The sequence below is a fragment of the Lotus japonicus genome, chromosome 1, assembly GCF_012489685.1.
Source record: "Lotus japonicus ecotype B-129 chromosome 1, LjGifu_v1.2".
NCBI classification, from domain to species: domain Eukaryota; kingdom Viridiplantae; phylum Streptophyta; class Magnoliopsida; order Fabales; family Fabaceae; genus Lotus; species Lotus japonicus.
Genome location: NC_080041.1, coordinates 21,226,416 through 21,243,590, shown reverse-complemented (window position 1 = coordinate 21,243,590; position 17,175 = coordinate 21,226,416). Strand labels below are relative to the sequence as shown.

Sequence of the window (17,175 nt, the reverse complement as noted above, 5' to 3'; positions counted from 1 at the left end):
TTCAAGGTTGTTTCCTTAACCTAACACCAAAGTTTTATACAACTCAGGGGGAGTAATATGATTTGAATAAGTTTTTTTAAACTTTTATCTTACCCAATTTAGGGGGAGCATAAATTCTTTTTACTCTTGATCATTATCCTTTTCAATAAAAATTGTCATTATCAAAAAGGGGGAGATTGTTAAGTTCAAACGTGTTACAACGTGTTTCAATCTTATTTTGATCCTAACAATTTTTATAAATACTTTTCTCCACTAAAATCTAATTCCAGATGTTAATGACATTTTTCAGGAAATATATATTATAAGGTCGCATGCTTCAACGAATATGTCTAAGCCTTATAAGGAAAAAGAAGTTTACGCAAGATATGACCGCATCGTCCAGTAAACAAGGAAGACACTTATTCTGTATCGTTTCATGCCACGTCATACCTCAGAATTTCAGAAGAAGTCTTTGAGCGGGAAAGTCAAAATTGTATCTCAACTATTTGCCCCATGCTTTAGTCAGAAGGAAACCAATCTGGTCACGTGCAAACTGATTTACCTTTGAAGAGAGAAGTCTCAATGACCAATGAAGAGGAAAAAGGACAACACGTCAACATCACTTTTCCAAAATGTCTCTCTTCTGCAAAGTAGCCCAAAGCTATCACCACCTACTAGCTGACAAAGTACACCTTTTTGGCTAAAGGATAGTTTTGAACAGCAGCATGCATTTAATGAAGCTACCAACCGGAGATTTGAATCAATGGTTAGATGACACTCACAACGGCTACAAACAACGGCCAGATTTTGTGTCTCAACGGCTACACAACTAGCAAGATCATATATAAAGGACATATCTGAAGATTGAAGAAGACAAGAAGAGAAAAATTTATTGCAAGAAAAGAAAGAACTCAGAGCAATTAATCAAAACATTCTTCAAAGCATTAAAAGCTCACAGCAGATTTCCTAAGAGTCAAATCCGATCTCATACCTCTGCTAAATCAAGAGAGAATACCAAACCTTAAAAGAGTCAAACCTCTTCTCTTACTTCTCTCTTAGATTCTGAACTCCTGTGTGTTCCAACGTCCTTTCAGAACCCAAAACACTTGAGAGTTCCAGTGCCATAAATTGTCTACACCAACTCTTTTGAGAAGAGATTTCTTGTAGAGCCAAACAATCTTGTTGATTGTAGGAGGAGTCCTGTACAATACTTGGAGAAGTCCGTGATAATACTAGGAGGAGTCCTGTACAATACTTGGAGAAGTCCGTGATAATACTAGGAGGAGTCCTGTACAATACTTGGAGAAGTCCGTGATAATACTTGGAGAAGTCCTGTCTAATACTTGTATTGGAGAAGTCCTTGATACTTGCTAGTGAAAATCTTGGTGGTGGCCAAGTACTGGACGTAGCCCAATCGTTTAGGGTGAACCAGTATAAATTCCTGTGTGCTGATCGTTCTGCTTTATTTACTTACTTCCGCTGCACTAAACAGTTTTTGAAAAGTCACCAGAACAATTTTCTTAAGAACTTATCTTCTTTTCATAAACTAAAGTTTTAACGAGTAATTTTTAAGAACACAATTCAAACCCCCCCTTTCTTGTGTCACTTATTTACATATCAGAAAAAAGAGTGCGACCTTCTTTTTCTTAACTATAGTATTGCTTCAAACTAGAGGCGTTCCACGTGCGACGCACTGCCACGCCATCCAATTGTTCTAACTTGTACGCCCCCGCGCCTACTTCAGCTTTAACCCTAAAAGGGCCTTCCCAATTGGGTGTCAATTTGTTCATTCCTGAAGTTAGCGTCCTTTCGCGCAACACTAGGTCTCCCGCCTTCATTTTTCGAGGGACGACCTTAGTTGCGTACTTTCGGGCGACCCTAATCTTTCCAGCTTCATTACGCAAGTGCGCCTCTCTTTGCAATTCTGGGAGCATAATCAAGTTTGCAATTAAGTTATCATTGTTTTCTTCCTCATTCCTGTTTGTAACCCTCCAGCTTTGGTTTTCTACCTCAACGGGTAACATGGCGTCTGAACCATAGGTTAGTCTATACGGCGTTTCTCCAGTGCTGGTTTGGACCGTGGTATTGTACACCCATAAAACACCGGGCAACTCCTCCGTCCACCAGCCTTTCGCCTCATCAAGCTTCTTTTTCAACCCATTTAATATAACCTTGTTTGCCGCCTCAGCCTGACCGTTCGTTTGACGGTGTTCAACTGAAGTGAATCGCATGTCAATCCCAAGATCAGCACAGAAGTTCCTCATTAGTGTGCTGGTAAATTGAGTGCCATTAACCATAACCAGTGCCATTGGGACTCCAAAACGGCACACAACACGCCTCCACAAGAAATTCCGCACCTTGGCCGCAGTAATTGTGGCGAGTGCCTCGGCTTCTATCCACTTGGTGAAATAGTCCACTGCCACCACAATAAACTTCAATTGAGCCTTTGCTTTTGGAAAGGGTCCCAAAATGTCCGTTCCCCACATGGCGAAGTGCCATGGGGCGGTCATTGTTGTGAGTTGCTCTGGTGGTGCCCTGTGTATATCGGCAAAAACTTGACACTTTGAACATTTTTTCACATACTCCATGCAATCTTTCTTGACGGTTGGCCAATAGAATCCCGCCCTAAGGACTACCGCCCCCCAATGTGGCTTGAGCATACTCCTTCATGAACCTCCGCCATTATTTCTTGAGATTTGGCGGTATCCACACATTTAAGCATTGGAGACATAATCCCCCGCCTATACAGCTGTCCACCCACCAAAGTATAAAAACTAGCCTCCCGCCTTCTTTCCTTTGAGTTTTTGCTTTCATCCTGCGGTTGCTGACTTAAAAATTCAATGATTGGATCCATCCAAGATGGTTCTCCATTCCCTATAGCCTTCGCCACTTTGAACTCTACCATGTCTGTACTTGGATGAGGCAAAACCTCTTGTATTACAGTTTGGTAGTTTCCGAGTCGCCCAGTGCTGGCTAGTTTAGCCAATGCATCAGCACGCTCGTTTTGACTTCTTGGTATGTGCTCGATCCTTACATGTCCAATCGCCTGCATAAGCCTTTGAACAATTTCAAGGTATTTGGACAATTGCGGATCCTTCACTTGGTATTCACCACGCACTTGCTTTACTACCAATTGAGAGTCGCCCTTTATATACAGTTTTTGCACTCCCAATTCAATGGCGAGTCTTAAACCGGCTATTAATGCTTCATATTCGGACTGATTGTTGCTCGCCCTGAATCCAAACTTAAGTGACTGTTCAATCAGCATTTTGTCCGGACTTTCGATCGACACGCCTGCACCACTTCCTGATTCATTGGACGAGCCATCCACCGAAAGTACCCATTCTGCATTTTCTTTATCACCCTCTGTGGGTGTTAACTCTGCTACAAAGTCAATCAAACTCTGGATCGTGACTTGTCCTCTTGGTTCATAGCTAATGTCATATTCCGACAGCTCAACCGACCAACTCACTAGTCGCCCTGACAAATCAGGCTTTTGTAAAACTTGCCTCAAGGGAATGTCTGTCTTGACCTTTATCTGGAAACTCTGAAAGTATGGCCGAAGTCGCCTGGCCGTCTTTAGTATTGCTAGAGCCGCCTTTTCTATTTTTTTGTAACGCGCTTCCGCCCCTTGCAGCGTGTGACTAACAAAGTATATGATTTTATACTGCTTGTTTTCTTCTTGAAGCAAGACAGTGCTAACCGCCGCCTCGGTGACTGCCAAGTAGAGAATTAAAGGAATCCCAGGTGTTGGCTTAGCTAACATAGGGGGTGAAGCTAATAACTCCTTAAGCTGCCGGAAGGCCTCCTCGCACGCCCCTGTCCACTGAAAAGTTGTATTCTTTTTCAAACACGCAAAGAATGGCGCCGCCCTATCACCTGCTTTTGGCAAAAAGCGAGATAAGGCCGCCAACCGTCCTGTTAACCTCTGGACTTCACGAATATTGGATGGGCTTTTCATGTTTACTATAGCTTTGCATTTGTCGGGATTAACCTCAATCCCCCTTGAAGTGATCATGAATCCTAAAAACTTGCCACCTAAAATTCCAAAGGAGCATTTTTCAGGATTCAACCTCATATTGTACTTCCGGATCTGCGCAAATGCCTCAGCTAGGTCTTCATGATGGGCGCCCCCTTTGGCAGTTTTGACAATCATGTCATCCACATATACTTCCATGTTTCTTCCCACTTGATTTACAAAAACCTTGTCCATCAACCGCTGATAGGTCGCCCCCGCATTCTTCAAACCAAAGGGCATCGTTTTGTAGCAATAGTTCGCCTGACTCGTCATGAACGCCGTTTTTTCCTCATCAGGGCGGTACATCATTATTTGGTTGTATCCGGAGTATGCATCCATTAAACTGAGCAGTTCATTCCCGGACGCCCCGTCTACCAACTTGTCCACATTTGGGAGCGGATAAGAATCCTTTGGGCAGACATTGTTCAAACTTGCATAGTCTGTACACATTCTCCATTTCCCATTAGCCTTTCGCACCATAACAACATTTGCCAACAATGTTGGATACTGAACTTCTCTAATGAACTTTCCTTCAAGTAACTTTTGAGTTTCTATTTGTACTGTCTTGTCCTTTTCCTCGCCCATTCGCCTACGAGCTTGTACAACAGGTTTTGCTCCTGGTTGGATTGATAAATGATGGGATATAACATTGGGATCAATGCCTGGAACATCCTTAATTGTCCATGCGAATAAATCCAAATTATTTTTGAGTAGCTCAACCAATCGGTCCTCTTGTTCCTTTGACAAGGTGCTTCCAATTTTCAAAGCACGCCCAGACAAGTAAACCGATTTCGTTTCTTCCGCCGGCTGAGGTCTCAACTCCTCTGAGTCATCACGCGGATCCAAATTGAAATTCTCGTGTGGAAAAATTTCCGTGACGCGATGTACTTCCTCGGCTGCCCTCTTGCCATAAAGTTCAAGACTTTGTGCATAACATGCTCGGGCGGCCTCTTGATCCACCCTTAGAATTCCCACCTTTCCATTGCAAGCTGGATACTTTACTGTTAAATGGGCGGTTGAAATTATTGCACATATTTTGTTCAAAGTATCACGCCCTAGAAGCACATTATACATCGCCTTACACGGAAGAACCAAATACTTTACTTGAAATTTCTTCACGTATTCACCCTCACCAAAAGCAGTGTCCAACTCCACGTAACCTCGGAGCTTGGCCCGATCGCCTGTGAATCCAACTAGACACCCCGTATATGGCTTTAAGTCCGACTCCTTTAAGCCCAATCTTTCAAATGCATCACCATATATGATGTCAGCAGAACTGCCTTGGTCGAGAAAAACTTTCTTGGTAACATAGTTATTTACACGCAGAGTCACCACTATTGGATCGTTATCATGTGGAATCACATGGTCAAAATCCTTTGGCGAAAAAGTAAATGGAGTATGGTTCAGCCAACATTCCCCCTCGTAAGCGTGGTGAACCGAGTTCATTGCCTCCACATATCTTTTCCTTCCCTTGCTGGATATACGCCCACCGCCAAATCCCCCTGCAATTGACAAGCAAGACCCGGCGGGTACCCCTAACTCCTCAACGACCTCCTTTCCCTTTGCCGATTCACCGCCCTTGTTCTTGACTGCATCAAGCTGTGTATGGTCTCCTGAGACAAAATTGGACAAATGCCCCGCCTTGATCAGTCGTTCAATCTCCTTGCGCAAAGTCCAGCAATTATCTGTATTGTGTCCCATGGATTTATGGAATTCACACCACTTTGTTGTGTCCACGTTCGCAGGAGGACGCATGGGTGGCCTTGGGTACTGAACCACATTAGTTTGCCCTACGGCCCGCAGTATTATGCTGAGAGGAGCGTTTAATTTGGTTTGATGACCCTGGGCAGGAGCATGTCCCCCTTGGGCCGCCGGACTCGCCGAAGCGGGTTGACTGTTCCGATGCCAAGTGTTACTTTGTGGCCCCTGTCGCCCTGCTGGATAGGGCGCTTGAAGGTATGAAAAACGGTAGAAAGGGGGGGTTTGAATAACGTTTTCAGTACAAAACTACCACCTTAAAGATTTTGACAAATCTTTCGAGAACTTAAATGCTAAAGATAAGAGATAGAAAAGCACACAAGGATTTTATCCTGGTTCACTTGATAAATCACTCAAGCTACTCCAGTCCACCCGTTAAGGTGATTTCTTCCTTCTTAGAATGAAGGCAATCCACTAATCAGGTAAGAGTTACAACTGCACTTGAAACCTACAAGTGACTAACAATTACACTGACTTAGCTCACACTAAGATTCACTCTCTTAGTCTTCTCTAGGATCCGATCAACCTTGATCTCCTAAAGGAACTACCACTAAGATTCACTCTCTTAGTCTTCTTAAGGATACTGACCTACCCGGTCCCTTAAGGAAAATCAAACAACTGTTTGAGGTTGGTGTTTACAAGGGTTTGCTTCTAAATAAGCTGAGTGTAAACTAAATAAATTACAAGATGAAAGAAAGCTTAGAATATTTTTGAATATGTCTTGCGCGTGTGTATTGCTTCTTGCTATTCTTCTTGCCGCTTCTTTCAATCTTCAGCCTCTATATATACTCCAAGGATTAGGGTTGAGCGTTGCATGGGAAATGCTACCGTTGGAGGGCAGTTCTGGAAAATCCAGCCTCTGCTGTGGCTGAGAACGTTAGGTAGGTCGTCAGGAAGGTACACTTGCTTTTGTACTTGGATAGCGACTTGACCTTTTAACCTAGGAGACTTCTGATCAGGGGAATACTTCATATTGGAACTTGTGAAGCCGGTTGATCAGAGTCAGAGGGAAAGCACAGATCCTCTGACCATTGTATCTTCTGATTCTGAACTCAGAGGGAAGAACATGGCCTTCAGAGTTTCTTGCTTCTGGACTTCAGAGTTTCCACTATTCAGCTTCTGGATCTTCAGAGTCTTCTACACCATCAGAACATCTGAACCTTCAGTGTTTCTTGGCTATCAGAACTTCTGGATCTTCAGAGCTTCTAGCGACTGAGTCCTCATCAGAGTTTGTATAGCTTCAGAACTTCTGAAGCTTTTCCACTGTTCATACTGAACATGGTGAATGCGAAAGCGTTGCTTGGGTTACCCTTTATACACAGTGCTTCTGATTTGTGTGAGATTGAGTTGAGGTCAGAGCCTGTAAATAGCACACTCAGAAAAACACGTTAGAGTACCACAATTGTTCATATCAAAAGGTTAACTTGTAATCATCAAAACATAGAGTTGTACTACTAGATCAAAACTTGATCTTACAGCGCTGGCCTTGGCTGGCGCGGTGTCTGAGCGGGTCGTTGATCTTTAGGAGCGCGGCCTTTTTCGGATGAGACATCTGGTTGAGCTCGCCAGTCGTCCCTATCTTTTTTAGTTTGCTCATCCTGTTCAACCAAGATAAACTCTTGTACCCGTGCCCGCAAATCCATCATATCCTTGGCAGGCCGCCTAATTAAATCTTTGTTCAATGAGCCGCATCTGAGCCCATTTTTTAAGGCCGCCACACACACATCCGGACTGACGTCCTCTAGCTGCACTAACACTCTGCTAAATCGAGACATATAAGTTTTAATGCGCTCGCCCGCATGCCTGACTGGCCGGGAATTGGGTTAGAAACTTGGTTGACAAATCAATGAAGTTGGAGATGGAATATGGAGGTTGTTTAATGAACCAAGTCATGGCCACGCCCTTAAATGTTGAAGGCAACAATCTGCACTTCACAGCATCAGTCGCCCCTCCAATGACCATTTTGGTATTAAAATACCGTAAATGATCAATTGGGTCAGTATCCCCCCCATACATGTCCAAAGTCAGAGTTTGCAGATGCTCTAGAATCTCAACTGCGGCGACTATGGGCGCAAAGGGCTGAAAATCCACCACATCCTCAGCGTCCACACGTTGCCCACGCCTTAAGTCACGCATTTGATTAAGGTACTCCACCTGAGCCTGTAAATGCTCATTCTGACGTTGAACCGCCTGGATTGTGTCCAACACCTGCTTGAGCTCCGCAGACGAGGCTCCTACCACATTGTCTGGTGCTCGCACAGGTGTGTCAGCCTGCTGATCTAAAGCATTCGCTTCCGGGGTGGGAAGCTTAGCTTTAAGATCCAGTCCCGATCCAGCAGCCGCACCTGGCCGTGCCTGGACATCTGGAACCGTTGTGGCATGAGATCGTACCGCCACCGAGGCTTCATCTGAAGAAGCTTCTCCTTCCAAGTCAGGTTGTCCTACAGGAGCCTGACTCTTGACTCCAGTAAGACGACCTCCACCACGACGGCGGGGAGCTCGCCCACCACAAGAACGTGTCTCCATAACCAAAAATATGCCTCTCACGTCAGCAGAAGAATAATCGCTGAGTCAGAGCCACAGACGGTGCCAATGTTCCTGTCTAAGGTATGGCAATGGTAATAAAGTACCCTTGAAAAACCCTAGCAGAACTAAAAGAGGTAAGTAATACGTAAATGAGAAAATAATCTCATTAATGATCAAAAAGGTCCCTAGTACAAGGTGAGGACATCCTTTTTATAGTAGGAATGATCCTTATCTAGAATGTTCATGGATTTAGGCCTTACATGCAGGGCCCAAATCCCTATGTTGAGTAAGACAAATGCATGTGTACAATATAACAAGACAAAACAACTCGAGCCCACATCCTCCAGCTGGGGTCCATGTCCTAATCACCTTTCTGCTGGCCTTATCGGGCGGGTCAGTGGACTTATAATGACCCGCCCGGCCCACTTACAAATATTAAAATATTTTTTTGTGGTAATATTAAAATAACCTCAATGCTTTGAGCATGACACGAAAAAGTTATGATAATGGCATACAAATATTAAATTTGGGGAGGTGAGTAGATTATATTTCTGGACGGGGTGAGCCCTTGAACTAACAAAGGGTCTCGCCCAGGAGGAGAGTAAGTCTATTGGGATGCCATAAAAGAGTAAGGGCGAGAGATTTACATAGCGGAATAAATGGCACACGTCCTCCCAAGGGGCGAGCGAGGGACATCAGCTTGAGATAGAGGTGGATACTTAGTAATTTTAGAGAATTAATGTCGGTTTATGAGAGAATTTTAGAATTTGTATGGACTCTTAGGTCGAAAGGTTGCCCAAGAGTCCACTATGATTAGGGTTTTTGGCCTCCCACTATAAAAGGGAAGGCCAAATCTTGTATGAGGGACTTTTGGTCACTTTAATTTATACACTTGGCGGCAAGGTTATTACAAAGTCTTACCTCTGTTAGGGCTTTGGATCTATATACCTGTAATTATTTTTCTCTATACATGAACAATTGGTGTCGTTTGTGCGGGATCAGGAAATTCACTTTCAGATCGCGTGGTTGTTGAGTTAGGTTTGAGTGATGGAGACGACATATATCTCTGTCGCACCGAGTGAATCAAAGGAAGGAAACCTTATGTGTTAACTAAAATCTCAGTTGGTGGGAAACCTTCTTCAAGGAGATCCTCTGGCGCTCCTACCTAGGAGCGAGTCTCTACTGGTCTCCCCAACATATCATTAGTTCTCTATTGGGATAGCTTTGAGGTGTTTTCTCTCGTTATACCACATTTTTATAAAAGTAATGTTAATTGATAAGTGATAATTTTTTTGTTTGAAGAACTTTTTTTAAATGACCACTGACCATTTGTTCTGATCAGCCTAAATGGCTACAAAATCAAGTGATTGTCAAGTTGATCATGCATTACAGTCAAATACAGAACTTCCACTCTCAATCGATGGGCCTAGCATAAGTTTAAGTTGATAGAATTGACGGTCAACTATGTCAAATTAAGGTTGATATCTCAAGTGCTAGTTACGCAATAAGCATGGAAAAAGATAAATGATGAAAGGAATATTGATGAAAATAAGGTTTCCTCCACTAACTATTATCAAATCTCTTTCAAGACTTAATTGTAGTATAGTATCACTGTATCAGGTTATGTCGTCTCCACAAGGATTGTGTTGTTACGTACTAATCTCACTAGCTAGGCATTATATGAGCAATTCAAAGATGATAATTATTCAAATGAGAAAGATAATAAAGATAACACGAAAAGAACATGATAGATGTCAAAGATGAAAGCATACCTATGAAGTAATTTCACTTGATCTACAACTTTTTCTCAACCCTTATACCAGATGGATTTAACATTCAAGATGCTGATAAAAGCTATTCACCTACTAATTCCTTAGCTAAGAGAACTTACCTTGTTCTATCCAAGAACATAGAGGTGAGGTATGGTACCTAGAGTGGAGGGATTGCAATGTGAGAATTTAGTGAGAGAGAGAGAGTGCGTGTAACCGCTTAGAGAAAGAATGTAACTGAATTTCAAGTTTTTATTTCTCAAATGAGCTAAAAGTCCCTTACAATTGGTAACCGCCCCCTATTTATAGGCTTAGGGTTGGGCCTAGCGCTCCTAATCATACTTAATGGGCTAGTTGGGCCCCTCGGGGGAGGCCCAAACTTCTTGGTTCACTCACCGCCCTGAGGCAAGCGCCCCTGGGCGAGGGCCCCCGGGGTCTCACCCAGTCCACAAGACACCGAGTTCGAAGTATGAGAACTGAGAGTGTCTTAACAGTCAAACTAGCTAATGCTAAAGCCTAGTGATCTAGAACGATTGCCAACACGACATAGTAAGTAAAGCTAAAGCTAAGACTCTCTTCACGAGCTTTCCCGAGTCCACGAGTCCACAGGTAGAGCTGGGCGATAGGGCTCGTGATCGCCGAGAATCATGGTTGCCTGACGTGTGTAGGCTACATGTAACATATTGAAAGAATGCAAAGGCCAGTGAATCTACAGAATCCCAACCGCTGCCCTCAAAACGTCCTCTCAAATTACATTAAAGCCTGTCAATTTGAATCTGCGCCAATCAGCGCCAGCCATTGCAGCTTTTCATTTATTGTGTCGGTTCCCATCCCCCAAGATTCACGCTACTTTTCAAAAGTAATCATTTCATCTTGTCATTTGGGACACGATCTCCCACAATCCTCCACACGTGGCCACGATCCCAACCGTTACTCCTATTAACCTTTAAATTCCCTCTTACTCCATCATTCGCCACTTTTGGAATCCTCATATCCTACGAAAGAGCTAACAACCTAGCACCCCTTCCCATCCTCGCTCTTACTTTGATTTTAGCGAAAATGACTTCCCAACGCCACTCTAAGAAATCCTCCCGCTCTCAAAGTACTGCCCATGCATCTCCGTCCCCGGTTGTCCTTCCCTCTCCTAGAGGGCTTCCTCTTGGCGATGGGGACATCGAAGCCTTTTGGCTCCAGGTATTTGCCACCCTTCTTGAGCCCACGGACCAGATCCCCACCCAGGAGTTCGTTTGCCAGCCTTTCGAACAAGCCTCTGACGACTCCACCATTGAAACGGCCCTCCAAGCCGGCGGGCTCTGCTACGAGAAACTTCTCGAGGACGTTCTGGTCACCGGGAAATGCCCATGCGATCGCCGGCCCTGGAAGCACCGTACGATCGATCACGGGGTGAAGAAACCTCATTTCTTTTATGTCTACGAATACTTGTTCCTCGATCTGGGAATCAAGCTACCTTTTTCTCATTTTCTTCGACAAATTATGAGGGAGATCAATCTGGCTCCGTGCCAACTTCACCAAAACGCCTAGGCCTTCGCCCGGTGTTTTGAGATCCTGTGTAGCGCTGTCGGTCTTGAGCCAAAGGTTACACACTTCTTCTACTTCTACGCCGTGGAGCCGAAGTCCTTGAAAACCCAAGGGTGGGTTTCCCTGAAATCCCGCACGGGCCGACAACGCCTTCACCCTTACAAGAGCAACGTCAAGATGGGGCCCGGGTGCCGGTACTTCCGCATAGTCGTGCATCCCACATACCCTGAGGCCTTCACCCTTCGGGACGGGACTGCCCAGTTCCCCTTCTACTGGACCAAAACTCCCTGTGTCGTTTCGCAATCCTCGGATGCGTCGCTGAGTGACGAGGATAAAGTCATCCTCAGCTTTCTTGTCGGCATTCCTGTTCTCGAATCGTCACAACTGCTTGAAGCCTCCCGCAAGAGCACCCTCGATTCATTCCTAGGTTAGACTTTCCTCCTTTGCTGCAACATTATATTCCCTGTGGGGTTTATCATTAATCATATGTTTTCCCTGCTTCTCTCAGGGGAAATGAAGTGTACCAAGGCTGAATTGGAGCGTGCTCTCACTGCCAAGGTGATCAAATTTCCCCTCACTTTCAATACTAGTGGGGGTAAGAGAAGGCGTGCTACTTGGGGTGCTGGCGCCGAGGCCACCGTTCCTCTTCTCAGGAAGCGGGTCAAAACGTCCGTCGAGCCAGCGCCAGGAGCCACAAGCAGTATTGCTCTTCCTGAGGCCGGCGAGGCAATACCAAGCGTCGCCGCTCCTGAATCCGACGAGCCAACACCAGGCGCCGCCGTCCTTCCTGAGTTTGGTGGGGCAGCGTTGGGTGTCATCAATGATGCTGTTCTTCCCCCCCCCCCCCCCCCCCAACAAAGAAATTTCCTAAATCCAAAGAAGCTGAGACCGGAGAGGACGGAGGGGGCGGAGCCGCGACTCCTTTGTTAAAGAAGGAGAAGAAGAAGAAGATCAAGAGAAACAAAACCGGTGAGACAGCCATTCCTCGCCGGAGACCGGTTGGCGAGGGCGAGGCAAACCCTAAAGGCGGGGCAGGGACCCCGCTCTCTCCTAAGGAAACTTTTGACAGCCAGGGTGCGCCCGAGGATTCGGCTATCGTCACCCTTCAACAAGACCATCCGACTCAACAAGCCGAAATGGGCTCACCCCGGGCTCCGCCCGTTCATGAAATGAGTCGTGATGATGAGGATCAAGCTCCTGTCGTATTGCCATCTCCTCACCACTTTTCCCCTGCTCTTAGCCGCCCGACCACCGAGGAAAAAGAAAGCTCCCCTTTGAATCAACAACCCACTCCTGTCAACTTCATGTTGTCCGATCCTTTCTTCAGTAGTTTGAAGGAAGCTAGAAATCCCGATCTCGATGGCATGGCGCAAGAAGCCATTTCGAGCCTCCTCCGCGCGGGATGCCTTTTTGCCATGTTATCCAAAGATTCAGCCTCTGCTGCTGAAGGTGAGAAGCTCCGTCAGAAAGCGAAGAGTTATCGTCTTGCCACGCTCGAGGCGTACGACGAGCGCGACAGGTTGCTAACCCAGGTGGCGGCCCAGGTAATCAAACTGAACAACCTAGGTATCGAGATGAGCGGTCGCGAGGATGATTTACTCGCTTAAGAAGGGAAGGTGGATGAACTAGAGGATGAGCTGGACGATATGCGGAAGGAATTAGAGGCGAGAGCCGAGGCGATTGCTGCGAGCAAGGCAGCTAGTGATGCCAAAGATGAGGAACTTGCGTCCTTGCGTAGTGACTTGGCGGCATCGAACGAGGCCCTCGCCACTATGAGAACCCAGCTAGAAGCAAAATACAGAGCTATCGCGGAGGTGGAAACCCGGGCGTCTTCTAAGGCCAAGGCCCTTAGAACAAGGTTGGAGATTGAAGCTGCTGCTGAGGCCATGGAAGAGCGTGGTCGCGGTTTCTTCCTTGCTAAAGCCCAGGTCTAGTACCTTTATGAAGGGCTGGATCTCAGCGGGATGGGGGCCTTCAAGAGGGTTACCCCTGAGGGTTTGGTCGGCCCTGATGATCCTCTCGGCTTCAATGCGGAGTACTTTTTGGCTGCTAAAAACGCAAGGAGAGATGAAAATATTAATGCAGTCTGACTACTTTGTAATTATTTTCCTCTTACCACTTTTTTAAATAATATTGCCCTGCGGGCTAGCTATTAATGAAAGTTTTTTGCAGTTTTATTCTGCCTTCTTCTATACATCGCCCTACCGCGTTTCATTCTTTGGCGCCTGTTTAACGATTTAAGTTTGAGTTTCGTGTAGCGATTTTAAATGTGTGCCAAAGAAAACTAGGACTTCACTCAGCTTTGAACTGAGACTTTGTTCATACCATATTTCCCGTAAGATCAGGTATGACCTTGCCAGTTTTGTCCTGTCGAGGACTTACAGTGGCTGGGGTCCCAATGGCCACGTGGGTTGCCCGAGACTTAGCCTAGTCGCTCGCACATATTTTGGGGAGGCCTTTGGGATAAGAAGCTTACCCGCACACGTCGCCAACGAGTGATCAACGGTTCGCACCGGACTTTCCGGAGCGATCCTTAGACATCAAGGTCGTGTTGGGATCGCCGCCTTCAGGGAATTTTCCCCACTGGGCGACCGTGATAATTCAGTTTGTGAGTTAGGAGTATTGCTGAGAATATCCTTGTGTATTTGATTTGTAAAAAAGTTTTTATATTTTGAGGAATGCCTCATTAAAAAACTCCCGTGGTGGAGAAAAAGAGTGCATCTTTATTTTTGTCCTAATCCCTGCTTTGCTGCGCCCTTGCTCCCGCCATTGGCCCTTGATCAGAGCACCACGCCAAACACCTCATCCTTCAAACCTGATGTGCTCGCTTCCCCCTCTTGGTCCTTGCGAGGCCAGTTACCTCGCCAAACCGCCCCGCGGTAAAGAGGATCTTCATCTAACTCGCCCCTTTGCTTGTTGCGCTTAGCTGGCCCTGAAGATTTAAAAATCGCCGATCCTATTGGCCTCTAATACCCCGCCTTTCCTTTTTCCTTGCTCTTGCGGCGGTGCGCTCGGCCCCGTTTTCCCACCTTCTCCGGTTTGCCCCGGGGTTGCTCAAGTGTTCTCCATCCACTTCGCTCAACGCCACCTTGTTTTAGATTCATTCGAACCACATCTTGCGTCACCACTCCCTTTTCTCTGTTCTTCTCTTGGCTCGTGCTTAAAAGAGTCAGCTTCCAAAACCTGGGCAATCCCCAGAGCGCCGCATCTTTCTGACTCCAATTAAAGAGGTCAAAATTGTCCTCCACCAGTTTCTCTAGGCGCTTCTCTTGACTAACCGTGAGCCTGGGCTCAATCGCTAGCACTCCCCTGCTAAATTTGTACATTTCCAAGTCCTCGATTATGTTCGCCCAGCGTTCCTCCGCCTAGGCGTCAGTGAACTGCCCATATCTTCCCGTCCTACCATCCAACCTTCCTTGACCTTGGCTGTTCCTCAGTCTCTTACATTTTCGAGCAACCATCTGCTCCAATCTCCCTGCGCCGCTTCGCCCTCGGTCCTGAAAACCCTGCTGGCCTTGACCACCTTCCAAGATCTCGATATCGTGACACCTGTGTCCATCACTGGCTCCCTTTTTCCCATACAGACTAAGGTAATTATTATAGCATTCTCTCGCCCTCCGCTGATCGACCGCGATTTTCCCCACCTTACCACAGGTTAGTGGGTACTTCACCGCTAGGTGAGCCGTTGAAATTACTGCGCAGAGACGATTTAGCGTGTTCCGCCCGATGATGACATTGTACGATGCCACAACCTACAACACCAAATACCTTACACGCAAAAGCTTGGCGTTCTCGTCTATTCCAAAAATCGTGTATAAATCCAAGTAGCCACGCAACCAGACTTGTTCTCCCGAGAAGCCTACCAGAGTCCCAGTATACGACATCAGGTCTGTATCTGTTAATCCCAACTGCTCGAACGCAACACCGTAAATGATATCCGCAGAACTTCCCTGGTCCAAAAGTACTCTTCGCACATTAAAGTTATTGATCCTTACCATCACCACCACAGGATCGTCTTTGTGTGTCTTGATCCCCTCGAAGTCCGCTGATGATATTACTATGTCTGGGTGATGAAAACTGAATGGGGTCGCATACTTTTGCACTGATGTTACCGCCCTAACATGCCGCCGTCTCGCCGAACGTGTGTCGCCGCCTCCACCGAAACTCCCTGCGATTGTATTTATCGTCCCAACCGGTGGATCGAGATCTTTGTTGAAGGTTTCTTCAGCTCCCTTGTTTCTTGTTGCCAACGTCTCCTTCTTGTCGGCTGTTGGCGTTTGACTACGACCGTCCCGCCTGCGATCATCCAAATGACACTCCCCTTATATCGATCTCCCTGTTGTCGATCGCCTCGCCAGCGATCACCTCGATCATTCAACTGTGAGCGTCCCGCCCTGATTAATCTTTCAATCTCGTTTTTTAGCGTGAAGCAATCTCCGATATCAAGACCCGCCGAGCGATGGTATTCGCACCACTTGGTTTTATCCACTGCCGCCCGGGGCGGGTTAGCTTCCCTCACGCCCTCTTCGGCTGCGTGCGTGGCCTTGACTTCTCGGAGCAATTCCGTCAGATTGCGCTCAGACTTTTTCCCGATTCCTCTCGCCGGCGGGAATCGGCTTGATGCCACGGGTGTCGACGCTCGAAACTTTCCTTTTTTGGGTAGAGTTGCTCCTTTGCAAACTTTTCCACTGACTTTGCCTTCTTGTCCTTCCGCTTACTGCTTTTCCCTTTTCCCCGACTTTGTTTGCGCGTCGGCGAGACATCCCTCTGATCACCATCCCTCTCCATTTTTGCGCGCTTCCATTTGAAAGTGTCATCCTCCTCATCCAAGATGTAGGTGTTCGCTCGAGCTCGTATTTCTGCCATTGATCAAGCAGGCTTACAACTCAGCTTACTGTTCAACTTCCTCGGCTGCAGTCCGTTCTTGAAAGCTCGCGTACAGGCATGCGGTTCTGCCTCTTCAATCTTAGCAGACGCTACACTGAACCGCCTCACTTATTGTTTCAAACTTTCACCCTCTGATTGGCGAATGTTGTACAGATCGTCGATCGTTACCTGCTTGATCTTGCTCGCAGAGAATTGAACAAGGAACTTCGACGAGAATTCGCGAAAATTTGTGATGGATCCCCGAGGCAGAGTCGTGAACCAAGCCATTGTTGTGCCCTTAAACGTCGACGGGAACATCCTGCACTTCACCGCGTCGGAAGCTGAGCTTATGACCATCTTCATGTTGAAATAAAGCAGATGATCGTTCGGATCGGTCTTTCCACTATACGTCTCGAGAACAAGGTTCTTCATGTTGTCCGGGATGACAACTTCCCATACCGCCGCTGAGAGCGGCTCGAACTCCGCGACGGCCTCTGCTTGCCGTTATCCTTCGTCTTGTTGCTCAAAGCGATAATACTCTAACTGTTCCTGCAAGTAATCATTCCGCTGACGTATGTCATCAACATTGCAGATCAGGCGTCTCCAATCTCGGTTAGTGATCGGAGCTTGAGGTAGCGGTGTTCCATCTCCTGAGAACTCCGGGGATTCCTGCCGCTCAGGTGAGGACGGTGGAGAAGGTAGCGGAGGCGTCAGAGAAGG

General features: G+C 46.5%; 1 protein-coding gene across 1 annotated transcript; it reads right to left on the bottom strand.

The window, feature by feature from the left end:
* Nucleotides 1-1,625: 1,625 nt before the first annotated feature.
* On the bottom strand, nucleotides 1,626-5,698 carry LOC130729776 (uncharacterized). The gene is made up of 3 exons (XM_057581616.1): nucleotides 4,264-5,698; nucleotides 2,616-4,167; nucleotides 1,626-2,514 (listed from the first exon to the last, which is right to left on the bottom strand). Exons 1-3 carry the CDS (start codon nucleotides 5,696-5,698, stop codon nucleotides 1,626-1,628), a joined length of 3,876 nt encoding a protein of 1,291 aa, XP_057437599.1.
* Nucleotides 5,699-17,175: the final 11,477 nt, after the last annotated feature.